Below are 21,473 nucleotides of genomic sequence, written 5' to 3' on the forward strand. Positions count from 1 at the left end.
TAGTATCGAAAAATGGGTAATCCCTGTATTGAACCAAACCGGGTATCAAAGTATCGAAAAAGACCTCGATTACCCATTGCAACTCTAATTGTAATCACATCAATCAGTGATCATTATGACTAAGTACCGGCCTGTGTAAAAGGATCCAAAATCAATATAATTCTCTGTATAGTACATATATTTTTAGAATGTGTAAATTTGTCATTCTCCACATATCTCTTCTGGTGCTTTAATGCCCCAGGGATTTTTTTATTTTGCCAGTAATTTTATTATTGTCACAATTAGGAAGTATTTTAAAAAGGGTAAGGGTCCATTCACACAAGGCCACAAAATGGGTCCGCATCCATTCCGCAATTTTACGGAACAGGTGCATTTCATTTTCAATGGGGCCGGAATGTGCCGTCCGGATCCACAAAACACATACGGATGTGTGAATGGACCCTAACCGACATGTTTACATTAAAAAAATATATATATTTTAGCATATGTTACTGCTGAAGCAGCATTATGCATAAAGCAATCTTTAGTTTCTTCACATACCACTATTTACCTTGAGTTTTTGCCTTAGTTACGGCTGTTTAAACACTTACCATATGAGGACCTTCTCAAGATGGCTCCTCTGCCAGTTCTCTGAGGCCAAAACTGCTTTCCCTTAATTCCCATACACACACACACACACACACACACTTGCTGTAGCCAGCAGCTCCCTGCCAGCCAATCAGATTACTGAGAGACACGCCTCCTCACTTTGAAGCCTAATGTGGGCATGCAGTGTGAAGGACTGCCCCTCCATCTTCCTGTCTTCTTAGCCAGAGACAAACAAGCCATAGCAACTGTCTTTTAAGGGAGCAGTGGAAAGGGACAGAGGACATTAATGAAAGCGGTTATTATAAGGTAATTACAGATCTTTTGACAATCATTGACAGACAGCTCAGGTATACATGCCTAGCTCTAATAAACTAGCAAATAAAAAATATGACAGTTACACTTTAAAAGGTAGCAAGGACAGAGAGGCAATTTGAATGCACCTTTATCAGACTTGTCTGTAAAAAGAGAGGGGAGGAGGAAAGAACTGCTTAATGAAGACAGAGGCAGAGACACACAGTCATTGTTGCAGCTTTCTAATAAATCTTCTGTCTCACAGTAGTACTGATTTGCAGCTACTCTGCTGAGGTGTGCTGTATAATGTCCTCAGGGTTGGACTGGGAACTTAAAATGTCTCAGGAAAAGAACTAAACTAAAAGTGGCCCCATGTTGTAGGCAGGTCAAAATTGACAGGAGGAGCAACACAAGTAGGCAGGGTCAGCAATACCATGGTGCAAAATACCGCGCCACCAAAACCATATACCACGGTGCAGCACAATATATTGCCCCAAAAGCTGTCCCTCTGTAGTGGCCATTAATAGATACCGTTTTCTGTTCTCCTTCTCCTCCAGTTATCTCTGATTAAGAAATTGAGCAGGGGAATTAAGAGGCAAGATGTGGGCCACAGCAGTTGAATTCAGGAGGGTATGTGCGGTACCTGATTTTTACAGCATTAAATTACAGCTGACAGGCTCATTATCTATCCGGCCAGCGGCAGAAAGGAGGGCTTGGGCGGCTCTGTGGGCATCGACCCACTGGGAAATTTCCCAGTAATGTCTATGGCCAATCCACCTATTAAAGTCCTCCATGATGCTGTTACTTCTGAGGGTGTGCTACAGAGACATCATAGCAGCTAGTCTACACCCACTTAAGTGTAGGTTCACAGAGAAAAATTTTGGGTGAGAGTTTCAGTGCCGAAAAGTACACTGGAACCCCTTCCCATTTGACAATTTCTTTATCCCTTGCTACTGAGTAATGCTCCCAATTAATCTCCATGGCTCACTTGATAATCTTTTTTTAGTATTAGGATTATGCTTCTTTTTTACACTGTTTTATAAGTAAACAATTAGTAAATATCATTACTTTGTGTACTTAATATAATAACTATAATATCTTTTTATTAGGTTCTTATCAGATGTGCCTGTTATTCCAAATTTTATTTCTTATATCATTGTAAACAATCCTGGCTCTTAAGGCTGAGTTCACATCTGTGTCTCAACTTTTTCATCATTCTGTTCCATCAGAGGAACAGGAAAAAAAGGGATCTGTTAAAGGAACTGAGCAACGGACACAACTGAAACACCTTCCATTTCTAGGAAACAAAATAGAAGACTGGCACTCAATATGTGGATCATATAAGAAGTGGTAATTTTAATACATTGTACACAATAATAATAAAATCAGCACATTGTAATAACTATGAAAACTGAATGGTAATGGGGATTATAAAATGCAACACAATATCACACAATCTAAAATATCAATAAAAATCGCAGGATAATCGCACATGGGTCGCACAATAATCGCACATGAATGGTGTTCGCAAGTTCCTTATGAGAGCATATGTGCAGAAAGTTCCTTTGTATTATCAGAAAGGAATTGGGGTTGGCAAATGAGGACAAATCCTTCTGGTCTTAGCAATATTCAGGAGGTCACATCCATTGGATGGTGATATATTCCAAATCTCCAAAAGTTCCCCTTAATAGGAAAAGTCACTCATTCAACTATACGCACTATGCATATACAGTAGTTGGATCCGGCAGAGACAGTCCTGTTATCACAGTTGGCACTGACAATTGTATACAGGTGGTGAGTAAGGCAGTGGTATGTGTCTTACCCGTGAGGGATCGCGACCGGTAGCTGGAGATTCTATCTCACAGGCCACTACTCACCACACCGTACCGCTTCCTTCTCTTGCCGTTGGCATCCTCGTCCGTGAGTGCGTGTCACGTGATTGCAATCACAAGCTCGCGAGAGTAGCCTGTTCAGTCCTATTATCGTCGAACAATTTCCGGATAGAAGATTATGGAGCGCTCAAATATTTGAGGTTTCTTCAATATTCCACAATGTGTCCGGTTAATGTCGTTATGGGGGTGAACTACGCCAGACGCGTTTGGGGACCTCTCTCCCCTTCCTCAGTGGCTCTCATAAGGAACTTGCGATTAGTTTTGTGAATACCGCACCTCCCACCATTCATGTGCGATTATTGTGCGACCCATGTGCGATTATCCTGCGACTTTTATTGATATTTTAGATTGTGTGATATTGTGTTGCATTTTATAATCCCCATTACCATTCAGTTTTCATAGTTATTACTATGTGCTGATTTTATTATTATTGTGTACAATGTATTAAAATTACCACTTCTTAAAAGATCCACATATTGAGTGCCAGTCTTCTATTTTGTTTTCCTCTAATTTTACCTCTTACGGATTGGGTGATCAGTCAAGACTAGAGCACCTTTTTCATTCTGAAAAGGTGGTGAGCTATCCACGCCAATTATATTATAATCACCTTCCATTTCTAGCGACTTTCGTGTTTAATTCAGCATGTTAATAAACAGCATGTTAATAAATAAAATAAAAAATCTAAAATACAGAAAACTGAGACAGGCTGCAAATGGGAAAACTGGTGATAAATGCAGTAAATAGGTCACATAATGGCAATAAATAGTGTTATTCTTCTACTTATACTTTTATCCAAAAGGAAAAGATTGAACAAGTATATGTTAAATTCTTCCAGTAGAGATAAGCCAAAAGCATGTATACTGTACCCCCCCTCCAATGTCTCCCATCTAGCACGATACCTATGCTAAAGAGACAAGTATCCCTCTGTCAACATCAAGAAAGCATGGATGCCTGAAAAGAAATCATTGTGCTTTGCACATAAGAAGCTTGTCAAGAATTTTGTACAGCAAAAACAATGCAGCCAGTAAGACCTTAAGGAGACAAGAACATCTAATCTGAGTATCACATGAGATCACAGCTCCAGCCAGAGATGTCTTCAATTGTTTAATTTAATCTTTTCTCGTCATTATTTAAACTGTACAATATGTGCCTCATTAGATCAAATTAAAGATACTTTCATAAATTGAACAACAAAAAATAAGTTGGCAATGAACCCAAATTTTCACTTGTGTTTTGTTTTCCTACCTGAAGATCCCACAGGCTCAACTTCCTGGAAGTGGATACCATGACCTGACCAGGAACCTCTGGGAGGAAGTTATTTCCGGGGTAGGTCATAAGAAACACTGCCGAGGACATTAGCAAACACCCAATCTAGAGGGCTACGCTGTAAAGAAGTTCCCCAGGGATCTCTGGGTCAGTGGGGAAAAAGGTAAGTGGAATTCTGTCCAGTTTCACGAGGACAAAAGTTGGAATATTATCTTTTATCTGGGGTTTCTAACTGTGACTGTGACTAGACTTAGAGGTTGTGCAGTGTTACTATTAGTGTAACTACAACTATCTGTCCCATTCAACGGTACAAGCTAGATGGCGTACAGGTCAACATTGAAGAGGACACAGTGCTTGCACGCGTCCTTGGAATCAGATCCTCACTAATCTGATGTTGAGGACCTATCCTGAGGATAGGTCATCAATATTGTAGAACGGCACAAAACCTTTAAGGTGGTTTTTCATGAGTAAAACATGGATGGTCTACTTTTAGGATACGCAATCAAAGTATGATTGTAGGAGATCTGACCACTGCCACTTAGCAGTTAATGGGGCTCTGTTACTGTACCTGAAAACAGACATGTATGAAAAGAGCTTCCTTGCATGTGTCAACATTCAAAGAGCAGTTTGACGTGGGATCTTTGACCTCTACCTAGTAGCAGTCTATCTTGGAGAATACTCCTAGGTTATCACTTAGGCTTCATTCGAGTGTATCATACGAGTGTATTGCTGTACTGCGGCGATGGCACAAAGCGCACGGCGTCATAGCAACCAATGACGCCGTGCGCTCCTGCACTAAGCAGGATGCCAGTCTGGTATCTCACGGACCGTGTTCCACGGACATGTGAATGAAGCCTTAGTGCGACTCAACGCAGCTCGCAACAGTTTAAGGCTACTTTTACACTTGCGTTCGGTGGGGATCCGTCTGGTATCTGCACAGACCGATCTGCACCTAAAATGCAAACGAAGGTATCCGTTCAGAACGGATCCGTCTGCATAACAGCTTTTTCAGATCTGAGTTTTCAAGATTGTGAAAACTCAGATCCGACAGTATATTCTAACAGAGGCGTTCCCATGGTGATGGGGACGCTTCAAGTTAGAATATACTAAGAACTGTGTACATAACTGCCCCCTGCTGCCTGGCACCATCCGATCTCTTACAGGGGGCTGTGATCCGCACAATTAACCCCTCAGGTGCCGCACCTGAGGGGTTGTGTGGATCTCAGCCCCCTGATCGGGTGCTGCCAGGCAGCAGGGGCCAGACCCCCCTCCCTCCCCAGTATTAAAAGCATTGGTTGCCAGTGCGGCCCTCCCCCTCCCTCCCTCCCCAGTATTAGCATTGGTGGCCAGTGCGGCCCCCCCCCCCCTCCCTCCCCAGTATTAGCATTGGTGGCAGTGGCCACAGGCTAACAACACCCCCCCCCCCCCATCATTGGTGGCAGCGGAGCGGCATTTCTGATCGGAGTCCCAGTTATCGCTGGGGCTCCGATCGGTTACCACGGCAGCCAGGATGTTACTGCAGTCCTGGCTGCCATGGTTACTTAGCTTATACTTACCTGCGCTGTCTGTGGCCGGCCGACGCTCCTCCTACTGGTAAATGACAGGTCTGTGCGGCGCATCGCACAGACTTATCACTTACCATTAGCACTGGTGGCCACTGCCACCAATGCTAATACTGGGAAAGGGAGGGAGGGGGGCCACACTGGTCACCAATGCTAATATTGGAGAGGGAGGGCGGGGGGCCGCACTGGCCACCAATGCCAATACTGGGGATGGAGGGAGGGTGGGGGGCCACACTGGCCACCAATGCTAATACTGGGGAGGGAGGTGGGGGCCGCACTGGCCACCAATGCTTTTAATACTGGGGAGGGAGGGGGGCTGGCCCCTGCTGCCTGGCAGCGCCCGATCAGGGGGCTGAGATCCGCACAATTAACCCCTCAGGTGCGGCACCTGAGGGGTTAATTGTGCGGATCACAGCCCCCTGTAAGAGATCGGGTGGTGCCAGGCAGCAGGGGGCAGTTATGTACACCGTTTTTAGTATATTCTAACTTGAAGCGTCCCCATCACTATGGGAACGCCTCTGTGTTAGAATATACTGTCGGATCTGAGTTTTCACGATCTACTCAAATCCGATGGTATATTCTATATGGTGATGGGGGTGCTTCAAGTTAAAATATACCATCGGATTGGAGAAAACTCCGATCCGATGGTATATTAATATGGACTCCTGACTTTACATTTAAAGTCAATGGGGGATGGATCCGTTTGCAATTGCACCATATTGTGTCAACGTCAAACGGATCCGTCCCCATTGACTTGCATTGTAAGTCAGGACGGATCCGTTTGGCTCCGCACGGCCAGGTGGACACCAAAACGCTGCAAGCAGCGTTTGGGTGTCCGTCTCCTGAGTGGAATGGAGGCGGAACGGAGCCAAACTGATGCATTCTGAATGGATCCGCATCCATTCAGAATGCATTGGGGATGTACAAATCCGTTCGGGCCGCTTGTGTGAGCCTTCTAACGGATCCCACAAGCGGAACCCCAACGCAAGTGTGAAAGTAGCCTTGGCTGCATTAGGTTCTACAAAACTCCCCAACTGTTTTATAGGATGGGGGTCCGCCCAGACGCTCAGTGTCCTCGAAGTACAGAACCAGAGGCGAGTCTTATTAATATGTTGTGGTCATGTGGGGGATTGAGTACTCTTTGGACCTTTCTGTTTGATTTGCTGGATACCTTGTATAACATTGTGGTCCCTAGGACTCCCATGGTGGGCCTGTTAGACATATCCTAAGACCTAAGGGGCAAAAGCTGGCAAAATGTATTCAATTAGGAAACTAGTTGCAAAGTATTGGATCCAGCCTGTAAACCTGAGTAAGCAGGAGCTGACAGAGTTAATAAATCAGATGGCACGGTTGGAAAGAGGGGGGTATACTTAAAAAGGGGGGCACTCACTAAATTCTCGAAGCAAAGGGAGACCTGGATTCTTAATTCTGGCTTAGCTTCCCAAAAATTGAAGAGGGCATGGTTGTTAGATACTGTAAGAGTATCGAGTTCCGCTCAGAGAGGAAGGAATACTAGTCTATGAAACGGAGGGTGTAGTGGTAGGGAGTAGAGTGGCTACTTTGAAAGGGGATTTAGGGTGTGGATGTCTGTTGAAGTGGGGGAGGACACAGCACAGAAGAGGATTGGAGGGGTTTCTGAGGAGTCTTTGTATTGTATGTGCTGTACTGTTATCTCTAATTGTAAAAATCAATAAAAATGGTTTGATTTAAATGGAACTTGTCACCAGGATTTTGTGTATAGAGCTGAGGACATGGGATGCTAGATGGCCGCTAGCACATCCGCAATACCCAGTCCACATAGCTCTGTGTGCTTTTATTGTGTAAAAAAAAAACAATCCGGTTAATTTGCATATGTATCAAATATTTTTTTTTTTACACAAATGCACACAGAGCTATGAAACATTGTGATGCTAGTGGTGCTCGGTGAATGATCACACAACTAAGATGGAGCACCCTTTATTTTGGGTTCTGCAGAAGGGTTTATCTGGAGGCAGAGTCACCTTAAAGGGAACCTGTCACTAGGATTGTGTATAGAGCTGAGGACATGGGTTGCTAGATGGCCGCTAGCACATCCGCAATACCCATAGCTCTGTGTGCTTTTATTGTGTAAAAGAAAACGATTTGATACATATGCAAATTAACCTGAGACAAGTCCAATTTGCATATGTATCAAATAGTTTTCTTTACACCAGGCATGTCCAAACTGCGGCCCTCCAGCTGTTGCAAAACTACAACTCCCAGCATGCCCTAATAGCTGTAAGCTTCCCAGGCATGCTGGGATTTGTAGTTTTGCAACAGCTGGAGGGCCGCAGTTTGGACATGCCTGCTTTACACAATAAAGGCACACGGAGCTATGGGGACTGGGTATTGCAGATGTTCTAGCGGCCATCTAGCAACCCATGTCCTCAGCTCTATACACAAAATCCCGGTGACAGGTTCCCTTAAAAAAAACAGTGCTGTTCAAGGACTTTCATTCCACTGATCATCATAAGATGAACACGAAGGACAGGCCAATGTTTTACAGCAGAAAATAAAAACTTTAGATTCAAAGTAAAAAAAAAAAAACAACATACTAGAAAAAAAGAATTCTTGAAAATGTTTATTTAAAGGGGAGCTCAAAGCAGATATCTATTTCATGGCGGCTCCCCATCTATTAAAAAGTAGAAAATTGGGCCAATATGTCATCATATATAACACGTTATTCTGTATTGCTTATGAGCTCAAATGGTATATAGCAGGAATGCCCAAACTGTGGTCCTCCAGCTGTTGCAACACTACAAATCCCAGCATGCCCAGACAGCCTACAGCTATCAGACTACAGCAGGGCATGGTGGTAGTTGGAGTTTTACAACAGCTGGAGGGCCGCAGGTTGACCATCCCAGGTATATATGTAACACCCCAGAGTTGTGTTACTACACGCCTCTACCCTGCTACTATCTGTTAAGAGCCTTTACATTTGTCATCTGATATGATTTTGCTCATGTCTTCACAACTCTGCATCTAAACACTGTATTAAATGCAATTGTTGTAGTTTTCCAGGTTGACCAGCAGATGGCAGCAATGTGTTGGTAAGGTATTAGTTTCAGTTTAGTATATCTAGGCTTCTTCAGGGGCAAATGGGCAGCAACGAATGGACCCGGAAAAAAGATTTAAATAATGTGATTGTACTGATTGACACAATGGCATGCCAAACAGACCCACTACACATAACACAGCCAGCCAATCCGGGCCATAGACACTCCCCCCCATCCGTCCCATTGGAGCACCATCGATCACGCCCACCATACACGTCACAAGTGACGCTCTGCGTCAGAAGCGGCTGCGCGAACACTAAGGCCCCATGCACACGGCCGTTGTTCACGGCCGTGTGCGGGCCGTGGAACCGCGGCCTGGATCCCTTCCTGTGAGCTGGAGCGCACGGCGTCACTGGTTGCTATGACGCCGTGCGCCCCCTGCTGCCGGCACAGTACAGTAATACACTGGTATAGATCATACCAGTGTAGTACTGTATTGCGGCGGCAGCAGGGAGCGCACGGCGTCATAGCAACCAGTGACGCCGTGCGCTCCAGCTCACAGGAAGGGATCCAGGCCGCGGTTCCACGGCCCGCACACGGCCGTGAACAACGGCCGTGTGCATGGGGCCTTAGACTGTGTTCACGATAACAGTAGTGATGCACATATATCCGTCGCCCATTAGGCTCGTCATCAGTAGGAGACCTAACGGCGCATGCTCCCTAACTCAGTCCACTGGTTGTGGGTAACTACGCATGCGCTGCGCCACTTGTACATGCGCACGAACTTGGATGTGGGGGGGGGGGGGGGTGTGGGAGATGAGAGCAGGATAACCTGCGCAGATGGATGATGCGCCCGGACTTGAAACTGGAAGGAGTGGTGGGTGGATCCAACCATAGTTGTTAAAGAGATGTTATACATGTGCCAAGAAATCTACAATCACTATATAATGATTACTCATCAGCTCAACTTGGGGTATAAAGAATATTAATCATGATACAGTAAAAGGCACATTTTTTACAATGGTAGTGGAATAACCAACCACAAACATTGTGTCATCACAACAACTGTTCCAAATGTACAGAACATAATAGTGGATCAGATAGCATGTACTCTAGTAGCTGTAAATATATTGCAATAGAATCAATAGTCAAAATCCAAACAGATCAATTTTTTGACTGAATGTCAGATATTTAATAAAGAAATAACAGATAACACGTAGGAATGAAACAAAACAACACAAAATAGCAACCTACAACCTCTCCTAATTATCCGAGAAATGCGGTGAAGGCAAATCCTTCATTGAGCCCTTTTGGACTCAAGCTGTCCAATCGGTATATCCACCTGGTTTCTACTTGCAGTAGGATGGCACCAAGATCTCCTCTCCCTGTGGCCACTGCCACCAATGATTTTAATACTGGGGGGTTCGAGAGGGGCTGGCGCACTGTGCCACCAATGATTTTAATGGGATGGGGGGTTGAGGGGGGGCACACTGCACCACCAATGATAAATTACCCCTTTATACAGGAGGCTGGTACTGGCAGATCAGCAGTTAACCCCTCAGGTGCGGCACCTAAGGGGTTAACTGCCTCTGATCGCAGCTCCCTGTCAGCGGCAGGGTGCCGGCAATGCGATTCTGCTGCCGGCACCCGCCTCCTGTATTGTGTTAAAGACTGACTTTCACTATCAGGCCACACAGAGCGGCGCCCAGCGATGTCTCAGCACTGCAGTGCTCCATTACTGTCTCCTCTCCTGCTCCACATGCTGCTGTTTACTATCGGAGCGATGGGAGGAGACATCAGCTTCACTAGTGGGCGTTCCTTCTTCCTGGCTGTAGCGCTGTCCAATCGCAGCGCAGGGAGAAGGAACGCCCACTAGTGAAGCTGATGTCTCCTCCCATCGCTCCGATAGTAATCAGCAGCATGTGGAGCAGGAGAGGAGACAGTAATGGGGCACTGCGGGCGAACGGAGCGGCGCCCAGGAATAATGGTGAGTGCTGAGACATCGCTGGGCGCCGCTCTGTGTGGTAATAGTCCTATCATTGGTGGCTCAGTGCACCCGTCCCTCCTCCGCCCCTCTCTCCTCATTGGTGGCGCAGTGCGCCCGCCCCTCCTCCCCCCCCTCTCCTCTCATTGCTGGCAGCGGCAGCAGCACAGGGGGAGGGAGGACAGCTTCCTTCTCCCTGTGCTGCTGAGAGAACATGAGCGCGCCGATAGCAGCGCGCTCATGTTCAGAGATACTAGACTGCCGGGCCGCAAAGATATTCATTGCGGGCCGCATGTTTGACACCCATGGCATAGACAATTCCCTTGATTACACCTGATTATTTTGAGTTTACACAGCACATTCTTTTCTGGGGCAGGTACATTGATGATGTGGCGATGGGGATGTGGAGATACGCATCCTGTACGTCCAATGACGCCATGTGCTCCCCTTGCACCAGTGAAGCCACTACGGAACGGAGCGATTCCATTCTGAACCTTTGAACCCGCAGATAACGGTTCAAAAGTTTGAGGTCCAGCACCGGCCTCACATCGCCCTCCTTTTTGGGGACCACAAACAGGTTGGAATAAAAACCTGTAAACCGCTCCTCCGGGTGAACCGGTGAAATCACCCCCCGGGCGAGCAGTGACGGCGTGCAAAAAAGCTGCGGTCCGGACGGGATCCCTGGAAGGCTGGGAAAGGAAAAAACGGTTGGGGGGAAGAGACCTGAACTCTATCTTGTAGCCCGAGGAGACTACCTCGAGTGCCCATGCGTCCGGAATGTGGGCGTGCCAAATCTCCTGGAACAGGAGAAGACGCCCCCCCACCTGAGAGGGTGGGAACAAACCATCATGCTGAAGGCTGCTTACCTGGGGCTGTGCGAGGCTGCTGAGCACGCGGACGCCAGGCCTGCTGGGGCTTAAAGGACGGGCCCTTCCGCCGATCCTGACTGGGCGGTCCCACCCGTAGCTTCTGAGATAATCACATCTAGTTTGGGCCCAAACAGCCGAGCCCCAGAAAACGGAAGCCTCAACAGGGAGCGTTTAGAGGAAGAATCAGCCTTCCAGGCCTTGAGCCACAACTCCCGGTGGACCGAAGTGGCAAGAGCCGAAGAACGGGCGACCATCGACCCCGCATCCAGTGCCGCTTCAGAGATACTTCCCCGCTTGAGAAATTTGGAGCGCCGACAATTCGAGTTCAGCGGGCGGGAGGTTGGACACAATGTCCTGGCTCAACCGGAGGGACCACTCCGAAACCGCCTTGGCTACCCAGGCAGAGGCAAAAATCGGGCGTAATGCCGACCCGCTTGCCGTAAAGATCGATTTAGAGAGTGACTCTACGCGACGGTCCACTGGATCCTGGAGGGAAGAGCCATCCGCCACTGGAATGGTTGTAGATTTTGCCAGGCGGGCCACCGGCAGGTCCACCTTCGGTGGGGAAGACCATTGTTCCACGGTCTCGCGTGGAAAAGGGTAGAGTAAGTCTAGGCGTTTTGGAATAACAAAACGCAAACCTGGCTGATCCCAAGCCTTGGTGACCACGATAGAAAAATCTTCGTGTAACGGGAACGCCTTGGGGGTCTGCTTTGCCCGCAGAAACGACACCCCTTGTTGGCTAGTGGAGGGAAGGTCCTCCTGAACCCGGAAGGTGTCTCTTATCGCCGAAATCAGGCTATCCACCATGGATGCAATCTGAGAAGAATGCTCCAGATCCATATCTGCATTCGAATCCCCAAGCTCTCCCTCAGACAGTGCGTCGCCTAACAGGGAGGACGCATGTGACTGGGAACCAGGAGCAGGGGGGGATGCTGAGGCGTCAGAGGAGGAACGGGTGCCTGCTCTGGGGCGCTTACTAGGAAGTCTGCCTCTGGTCTGCGTGCAATGCGGATTGCACCGGTGGTGATTTCTCCACTAAACGACCCAGCAATGAAAGGGTGGAATGGGAGATCTTAGAGAGGTCCTCCACTGCCTGTGACAGGGACCTTGCCCAGTCTGGTTCCCCCTGGACAGGACGATCCGAGGCTTCTGCGCGCTGCTGTGCCCTAGGGGGATTGCTCTGTGCAGGTTTCTGACAAGCAGAGCACAGTGATAGTGACTGACCTCGAGGAAATTTAGCTGAACACACGGAGCAGGCATAGTAAGTGGTCCTACAAGGTGCCTGAGGGGGGTCAGTGGCCGGGTCAGACATGGTCAAATCTCCTGCTCAACGGGGTATCTATCGCCTACCAGAAGGAGTGAGATCCCAGGTCCTGTGGGCCTGAGTGTCGACCGCTGCGCGCGGTGCAGCGCAAGGTACGCGGAGGGATGTCGGGGGGCGGGCGGCAGACAACTATGAGGCGGCGTTTTCCCACCCGACATAGTACAAGCGGCGGCGGTGGCGCGGCGGGGGGCTAGCGGACGGACTGATCCGGCGCATGCAGGCGCTCCTCTCCTGCTGATGTCCCTATGAGAGGAGAGCCCTGGGGGAGGTGGTCGCCGAGGATGAAGATCACTTACCTGTCTTCATCTGTGATCTTCACCCTCAGATTTATCACCAGCAGGGCCACCCCATGACCGCTGGCACCAGGCGACAGGGGTCCGGGCAGAGGAGGGCTGAAGAGAGGGTGACCCTGTAGCTGGGGGGAAGCAGGGGAGCGAGGCTGCCCTGGTCCACTTTATCTTCTTGGGGAAGGCAAGGCGGTGAATAAGGTACACCGGCCAGCCCACCCGGGGATACAGGGACGCAAGCAACCCTGTACCCCCATCCAGGATCTGTGAAAAAAAATCAAGAAAAAATAAAATAAAATTCACAACGCCACCCTGCAAAGCAGGGAGGTCTGCCTCCTACGACACTAAGCTAAAAACTGATATGCTCTCTCCAGGCTGGAGGGGGTATAGCCTGCAGGGGAGGAGCAAACAGCTTTCAGCCTAGTGTTGCCTCCTAGTGGCAGCAGCAAGCTATACCCACGGTCCTGTGTCCCCCAATGATATGAGCGAGAAAACAATAGTGTCCTCCCACCAACCTAAAAATAAATTAGCATAATTTGGTGCACACTTACTTCCCATTGCGGTCCCAACCTTTTGTAGGTAGAATTGGCCGTCAAAAAGAAAATAATTATGTGTGAGTAAAAAACTGAGGAGAGTCAAGAGAAACTCATTATGTGCACGAAACTGAATACTCTTAGTGGAAAAAAATGAAGAAACTGCCTTAATCCCTAACTCGTGTCTGATGTTGGTGTATAGAGCCTCAACATCAAGACTGGCTAGTTTAGTATCTGAAGTGACCTGAATGTCCTGGAGCCTGATGACCACATCCTTAGTGTCTTTAATATAAGAGGGCAAACTCGGTACAAAAGGTGCTATAAATACATAGACATACTGGCTGATATTTTCAGTCAGGCTGTTGTTACCAGATATAATAGGTCTTCTTGGTACTGGTCGTCTCTGTTTATGCACCTTGGGGATGGCATAGATGGTGGCAATGGTGGGGTGTGTCTTAAAGAGGTACTCACATTCCTCTTTTGAAATAAGATTATCCTCCTTAGCTGTAGAGAGTATTGTTTTTAATTCTCCCAGAAACCTATCTGTGGGGTTGAGATCCAGTAACTGATAGGTGTCTGTTTGTTTAATCAGGGCATCAACCATTTTTTGTAGCTCCTCCAGATACAGTAGCACTCAGCCTATAGGGATATTAAGTGAGAGAGAGTGCACTTTTTCTCTCTCCCTCATTTAGTGCAGGCATCTACTGTCACCTGAGTTGAGGTGTTTTGTATTTTTAACTTTTCATTCTTTGGTTCGTCCTAGTCCAATTAAAGGTTGCATGTCGCATATACACCTTTTAGAGTTATTTCAATAAAAGTGAAGTTTTAATACCTGGGTCAAGATAACTAATGGAGGAAATATTTCTGAAATGGTGGGATCAATAAAAGGGGGAAAAATGCTGAACACTCCACGGGTCAGTGAAGAATTGGTCAGGCAATCAGTTTTTATTCTTAGAAGTTGACAGTTCCTCTTTTTTTGGGTAAGTACATATTTTTTTCTTTTAAACCATTCCCTTCTATTAGCAAACTTTCTTAAAATGCAAGATAACCCCTTTAAGATGGACAATTTATTCAAGCTGCCATGCAAATTACCTCGAGAGACTCCTTTATGTCGCCTGCAAGCACCAGGTCTTCATCTTCATCGTCACTGGGCTGATCTTGTGAACAGTAGTAAGTGCTATAAGCTGAATGCTCCTCAATGGCGGCCAGCCAGTCCTGTAAGGCAAGTACTGATGTAAAAGGGTATTTACACACAAGTAATAAGGAAACCTTTATAATTATGCAGAGTGAAGCAATACCGTAAATCTTTCAGGTTGTTAGTTGAAGTAGGTCATCAATATCAGATCAGTGGGGGGATCTGACACATGCTGCACCCCCACCGATTAGCTGTTTCAGTCAGCCGCTGGAAACTACACAGTGTACATAGCTGGAGGCAGAAGACTTTGTACACCATGTAGTGGCCGTGTCGGAGTACTGCAACTCCCATTCACAGATGTGATATTGATGACATATACTGAGACCAATAAGTCCTGGAAAACCCATTTAAGATTTTTTTTCCCCAACACTGTACTTGATGATTTTCTGTATACATTTGAAATTGTCCACATAACACGTCTCACGCATCATGCCCTTGGTTTTAAAATGCTAGTTAAAGAACATAATTTATACTGAGGCTTGATGATACATACCTCCCTTGTATGCCTAAGGTTTTTGGAAAAAACTTTGAAATTGTGGATGCTGTCATCAAAGCATTTTACTGAGAAAGAAACGCTGTCTGATAACTTTACCTGCAGAAAAAAAGTATTTTATGAGAATATCTGTATTAACACCATTACCATGAAGCTACAGGGAGGATTCCTATTCACAAGATCTCAAACAGTCACACTTTCTAATATCCTAATTAAATTCTACGGCGGTGCTGGACTCGACCTCAGCAGAAACATTGTTAGCGTACCTACAGCTTTGCCATTACCCATACATCCATCAATTAATCACAAGATGTATAATATTTGCTATATTATAGTTAGATAATGGACAGTGATTTGGTAAAAGGCAATAAATAAATAAAAATCCACATTGCACTCTCTCAGTTCCTACCGTGCAAATGGCTTGCGTCAGGTGCTTACAGCCTTGCCGATACACATTGTTTAATGCATCTGACCTAGAGAGTATATTTAGTAAAATAAATAACTGCATGCAGAAGAGACGCAACATAAAAATTTACAATAATGTCCTTAGTTGAAAGCGATTATTATTCTTAAAACTGCATCTGTCAGCAGATTTGAACCTATGAAACTGGCTGACCCGGTACATGTGCGCTTGGCAGCTGAAGACATCTGTGTTGGTTCCATGTTCATATGTGCCTGCATTACTGAGAAAGTAGGATTTAGACCTACCGATAAATGGTTTTCCAGGAGTCTGACATGACAGAACCATATGGAGGATGTCCTTATTGACCTCTAAGGGACAGGAAACACAGTGAGGTTAAAAGGCCCCTCCCTCCATCACCAGTGTCTTTTCAATCACCACACCAGGATAGATGCAAACTTATTTATTTTATTTTTTACATGCACTCCATCACCAAAGAAAAACCTGGAATAAGGAGGGTGCTGTCATGTCGGACTTCTAGAAAACCATTTACCGGTAAGGCCTAAATCCTACTTTCCAGGAGGTTCTCCATGACAGCACCACATGGAGCAATAACCAGATAAACTTTATTAGGCAGGGACTATGGCCTGGAAGACTTTCCGCCCAAAGGCCAAATCACTATTGGCAACAAGTTCCAGTCTATAATGTCTGCAAAAAGTATTAACACTGGACCAGGTTGCTGCTCTGCAGATCTGTCTAATTGAGGCATCAGCCTTTTCTGCCCAAGAAGCCGCCATTACACGGGTAGAATGGGCTGTAACTTTTAAGGGAAATTCCATTTCCAGAGGAGAATAGGCATGTAAAATCGTAGATTTTATCCATCTCGCAATTGTGTTTTTTGATGCTTGTTTTCCTTTGTTCTTCCCTGCAAACTGTAGAAATAAGGCTGAGTTCTTTCTAAAGGGGCATGTAGCGTCCAGGTATTCCAGGACTGAACGTCTGACATCGAAAGTATGAAATCTTTCTTCTTTATTATTTTTTGGATCTGTACAAAATGAAGGAAGAATTATTTCCTGATCTCTATGGAATGCTGACACTTCTTTTGGGACAAAAGCTGGATCAAGCTTAACAATTATTCTATCCTCCAGGATTTTCAAATACAGTTCTCTGATAGATAGAGCCTGTATCTCTCCTACTCTTCTGGCCGAGGTTATAGCCACAAAATATTTATAGACAACATTTTTAAGCTACATTAATTAAAAGGTTCAAAGGGAGGATTACATAGACAGTTTAGAACCAACGGTAAATCCCAGGGCGGAACAGACTTCTGTGTGGAAGGACGGATTCTGGATATGGCTCTAGATAACATTTCATCCATCTGTGTTCTGCTAAAGGAAAGTCTAAAAACCAGCTTAAAGGGATTCTGTCACCTCCCCTAACCCAAAATCGGATTTTAAAGCAGTCATGCAGCACAGCTTACCTTGAATCGGCTGTGCTCTTCTATCTTGCAATCCGTCCAGTAGTTTATAAGAAAAACGACTTATGATTATGCAAATTAGCCCTGAAGGTGCCCAAAGGGGCGTTTTGTTCCCCTTAGTGTGCCCAGTACCGCCCCTCTTACAGTGCCCAAAACGCCTTTCTTCCGACTGCCTAACCGCCCACAGCCTCTCATCCCTCTCCTCCCCCTCCCTCATGGCCGAACGAACTCTCGCGCAGGCGCAGTACCCACTGAGGTCTGCGCCAGTGCGATCTGCAGGAGACTGAGGGCAGGAGCTTCATCGTCGTCACTGGGCATTACCATATAAAGCCCTAGTTATTTTTTTATTACTTTGTTGCAGAGTAAGAACGACTCGGTCTGAAAAAAAAACCTCTGGCTTTCAGCATCTGTTCCTTAGAAGCCATACTGTTAATATCAGTCTGTGCACCTGAGGGTGTTTTAGAGGGCCCTGCATCAGAAGATCTTCCTCTGGAAGGAAAAAATATGGCTCTTCCAAAGTTAGCTCCTTTAATACCTGGAACCATGATTGTTTTGGCCAAAAAGGAGCTATCATTATTAAGGTCACAGGATACGATCTAAGCTTCTTTAAAACTGCTAGTATTAGGGGAAAGGGAAGATGCGTTTTTGAGACTTCATTCTCCTGGACTGATGAGAGACCTGCTCAAAAAGTCTGCCATTACATTCTCTCTTTATTTTAAATGGATAGCTGAAATTAAAAAGGACCGATCTTTCTGCCCAACTGAAGATTTGGTCTGCCAAGAGCTGAAGGGGTGGGAATTTTGAACCCCCTTGTCTTCTTAGATATGTCATATTGTCTGACAATACTCGTACATGGTGACATTTTAGTATGTGCTCTGGTTTCCGAAAGGTCTCCAGGACCACTTTCAACTCCCTGTAATTTGAAGACCGGTGAGGGATAGGTCCTGATTCTATAGTCCCTGGAAGTAAGTGTCCTGGACTTGCCCACCCCAACCTCTCTTTCTGGCATCTGTCGTTACCAGGATCTGTGGTTGTAAAGACCATGGGACACCACTTGATAATTTTTCGGGAATTGTCCACCATGTCAGGCTGCGAATCACTCTGTCTGGTAGTTGTATTTTTAGGTCCAAGGTTCTCGGATCCTTGTTCCATCTTGTCAGAATTATTTTCTGAAGAGGCCTAGAAATTGAATTGACTCCACAGAACAGTCTGTATACAAGAGGTCATCAATTCCATTATTCTCATGGCTGTTCCTAATGACCAGATCTTTCGCTTTTGTAGGATGAAGATCTAACTGCAAATTGATACCCGTTATTCTTCTGGTAGAAAAGATCTCTGGATGCTGGAGTCTAAAAGGGTACCCAGAAAGATCTTTTTTGTTTCTGAAAGGAAATTTGATTTCTCCATTTTGATTATCCAACCTAGCCGAGAAAGGGTTTTCAGAGTGAACTCTAGATTATCTTTAAGGATGGTGGAAGAGGGAGCTGTTAAAAAGAAATTTTCTAGATATGGGATGATCACAATTCCCTTTTCTCCCCGTAACCAAAAAACTACTTCTGCCATAATTTTCATGAATATTCTTGGTGCAGAAGCCAGGCCAAATGGTAGACACTGAAACTGGTAATGTAGTATTGAGGATCCTTCTTGAATTGCAAATTTTTGATCTTGTGGACATATTTGCATATGATAATATGCGTCCTTTAAGTCCAGTATACACATCAATGCCCCCATATGAATGAGTTGGATTGTTGATTTTACAGACTCCATCCTGAATCTCCTGTATTTTATCCACTGGTTTACGAATGTTAGATTTATAATGGACCGGAATTTTGCCATTGGGTTTCTTTACCAGTAATACTCTTGAATAGGGACCTGTAAAATGTTCTTCTGGGGGTATGTTCTTCTGGTCAAGAGGAATCTTTTTGGGGCAGAGCCTGTAAATTCTATTCTGTACCCTTTTCTCTATTAGGGTCCATTCACACGTCCGTTATAACACTCAGTTTCCGTTCCGAATTAAATCGGAACGTTTTTTCTGATCCATTAATTTAAATTGCCTCTGCAAAAATGTGGACACCAATCATAGTGCTGTCCGAATCACGGAATCCGTTCCGTTTTTCTATTTTCAAGTTGGCGGATCCTGAAAAAAAATTAAGCTTGTCCTACTTTCTGTCCGTTTTTCGGGTCCGTTGTCCATTCAAGTCAATGGATCCACATAAATGCGGATGACATGCACAAAACCATCCGAATGTCATCCAATTTTGCGGATCCGTTGACCGGAAAATAAAAAAAAATTAAGCCCAGCCCTCTGTGCCTGTGGTGAGAGAAGTTCAGGTCATCTTCTGCTCTCCTGCAAAATGGCATATGAAGTGGACCGATTGATCACTATGATCCAGGAACGACCCTCTCTATGGGATACCAGACAAGAGGACTACCAAAATAGGTCGCTAAAGGACCGGTCTTGGGAGGAAATTGCCCAGGAACTTTTTCCATCCTCCTGGGACTCAGGCAACTTAGCCAAGAGGGAAAAAGTGAGTAAATATATTATAACATGTGTAATTTTACTTTTCCATCTGTCCTAGAGCAGTATAGTGTACGTGCTTGTCATTTTTTTTGTGCCAATTAGAAAATTCCAGCTTCCAGACATGTGCATTCACTGGTACCCTAGCAACATCTATTCCTCCTCCTCTTTTTTCTTTTGAAAACCCCCCCTAAAAAACAGAATAACGAAAACACGGAACAGTAGCACTTTAGTAAAAAAAAACGGAAGGTTGTACTGAAAAGTGGATCCGCAAAAAAAGGAATGTTTATCTGGAAAGGTAAAAATACTGACGTGTGAATGGACCCTTATCCTGAGGATCCAAGGGTTGTCTGTTTTTTTTCCACTGTGGGAGAAAGAACTTTATTCCCCTCCACTCCCCCCCCCCCCCCACCCACACAGGAAGACCATCATTGCTTATTTTGGGATGGACTTGGATTAAGGAGAAAGCCCCTTCCGTTCCCACCTTTGGGAAAACTCCACCTGCTCGTCTTGCCGTTCCCTCGATAGATCGATGATTGGTAACGAGGCCCTGGTTTCCGAAAGGACTGTCTTTCTAGATTTCTCTTCTGGAAACCCCTTATTCTTATCCGTAGCCTTTTCCAAAATGGTATCCAGGACAGGGCCAAATACGTAAGAGCCAGAAAAGGGGATGGTACACAGTTTATTTTTAGAAGGGATGTCACCAGACCCGGTTTTTAGCCATAAGGCTCGTTTAGTGGAGTTAGACAGGACACTGCCTCTTGCTGCAAACCTGACTGACTCTGCGGAGGCATCTGCAACAAATGCAGTAGCCATTTTAAAAAGCGGTATTGATTCCAAAATTTCCTCTCTGTAAGTCTTCATCTTTAGGTGCTCTCCTAATTGGGTTAACCATAAAAATAAAGATCTGGCCACAGACGTGGCAGTAATATTAGTATTGATGAGGGTAGAAGTTTCCCTAGACTTTAAGAAACTGTCCATTTTTCGGTCCATGGCATCTTTTAGCTGAGAAGAATCCTCAAACGGTAAGGTAGTCTTCTTTATTACTTTAGCTACAAGATTGTCAATTTTGGGGTTTCGACCCATAATTTATTGTCCTCCGGATTAAATGCCAAGCGGTTCCTAAATTCCCGAGAGACATGAAGTCTCTTTCCTGTCTCTTCCCACTCTTCCAAAATAAGTGATTTAAGATTCTTATTTACAGGGGAAAGGCATCTTCTTTTCACTTTTAGCCCGCCAAACATTTCATCCTGTATAGAGCGGGTTTGTGAAATCTCTTCTACTGCCATAGTTTGACGAACCACAGAAATAAGCGAGTCCAGATCTTCTGAGGAAAAGAAGAACTTTTTATCTTCCTCCACAGAGCATGAGGGAACATCATCATCTTCATCATCCTCTAACTTTCCCTCAGACCTTAGGGCTCTTTCACACCTGCGTTCTTGTCTTCCGGCATAGAGTTCCGTCGTCGGGGCTCTATGCCGGAAGAATCCTGATCAGTTTTATCCTAATGCATTCTGAATGGAGTGAAATCCGTTCAGGATGCATCAGGATGTCTTCAGTTCCGGAACGGAACGTTTTTTGGCCGGAGAAAATACCGCAGCATGCTGCGCTTTTTGCTCCGGCCAAAAATCCTGAACACTTGCCGCAAGGCCGGATCCGGAATTAATGCCCATTGAAAGGCATTGATCCGGATCCGGCCTTAAGCTAAACGTCGTTTCGGCGCATTGTCGGATACGACGTTTAGCTTTTTCTCAATGGTTACCATGGCTGCCGGGAC

General features: G+C 45.7%; 1 protein-coding gene across 4 annotated transcripts in view; it reads right to left on the bottom strand.

The window, feature by feature from the left end:
* OSBPL1A (oxysterol binding protein like 1A) overlaps positions 1-21,473 on the bottom strand; it is a 170,670-nt gene that overhangs the window by 102,521 nt on the left and 46,676 nt on the right. For all 4 annotated transcript variants that reach the window (XM_044293459.1, XM_044293456.1, XM_044293460.1 and 1 more), the window contains exons 11-13: positions 15,711-15,774; positions 15,302-15,400; positions 14,706-14,828 (exon numbers count right to left, since the gene is read on the bottom strand). In XM_044293459.1, the coding sequence (XP_044149394.1) occupies positions 14,706-14,828; positions 15,302-15,400; positions 15,711-15,774 (286 nt within the window). The remainder of the gene's footprint in view (positions 1-14,705; positions 14,829-15,301; positions 15,401-15,710; positions 15,775-21,473) is intronic.

Source organism: Bufo gargarizans, chromosome 5 (genome assembly GCF_014858855.1).
Source record: "Bufo gargarizans isolate SCDJY-AF-19 chromosome 5, ASM1485885v1, whole genome shotgun sequence".
Classification (NCBI taxonomy): Eukaryota; Metazoa; Chordata; class Amphibia; order Anura; family Bufonidae; genus Bufo; species Bufo gargarizans.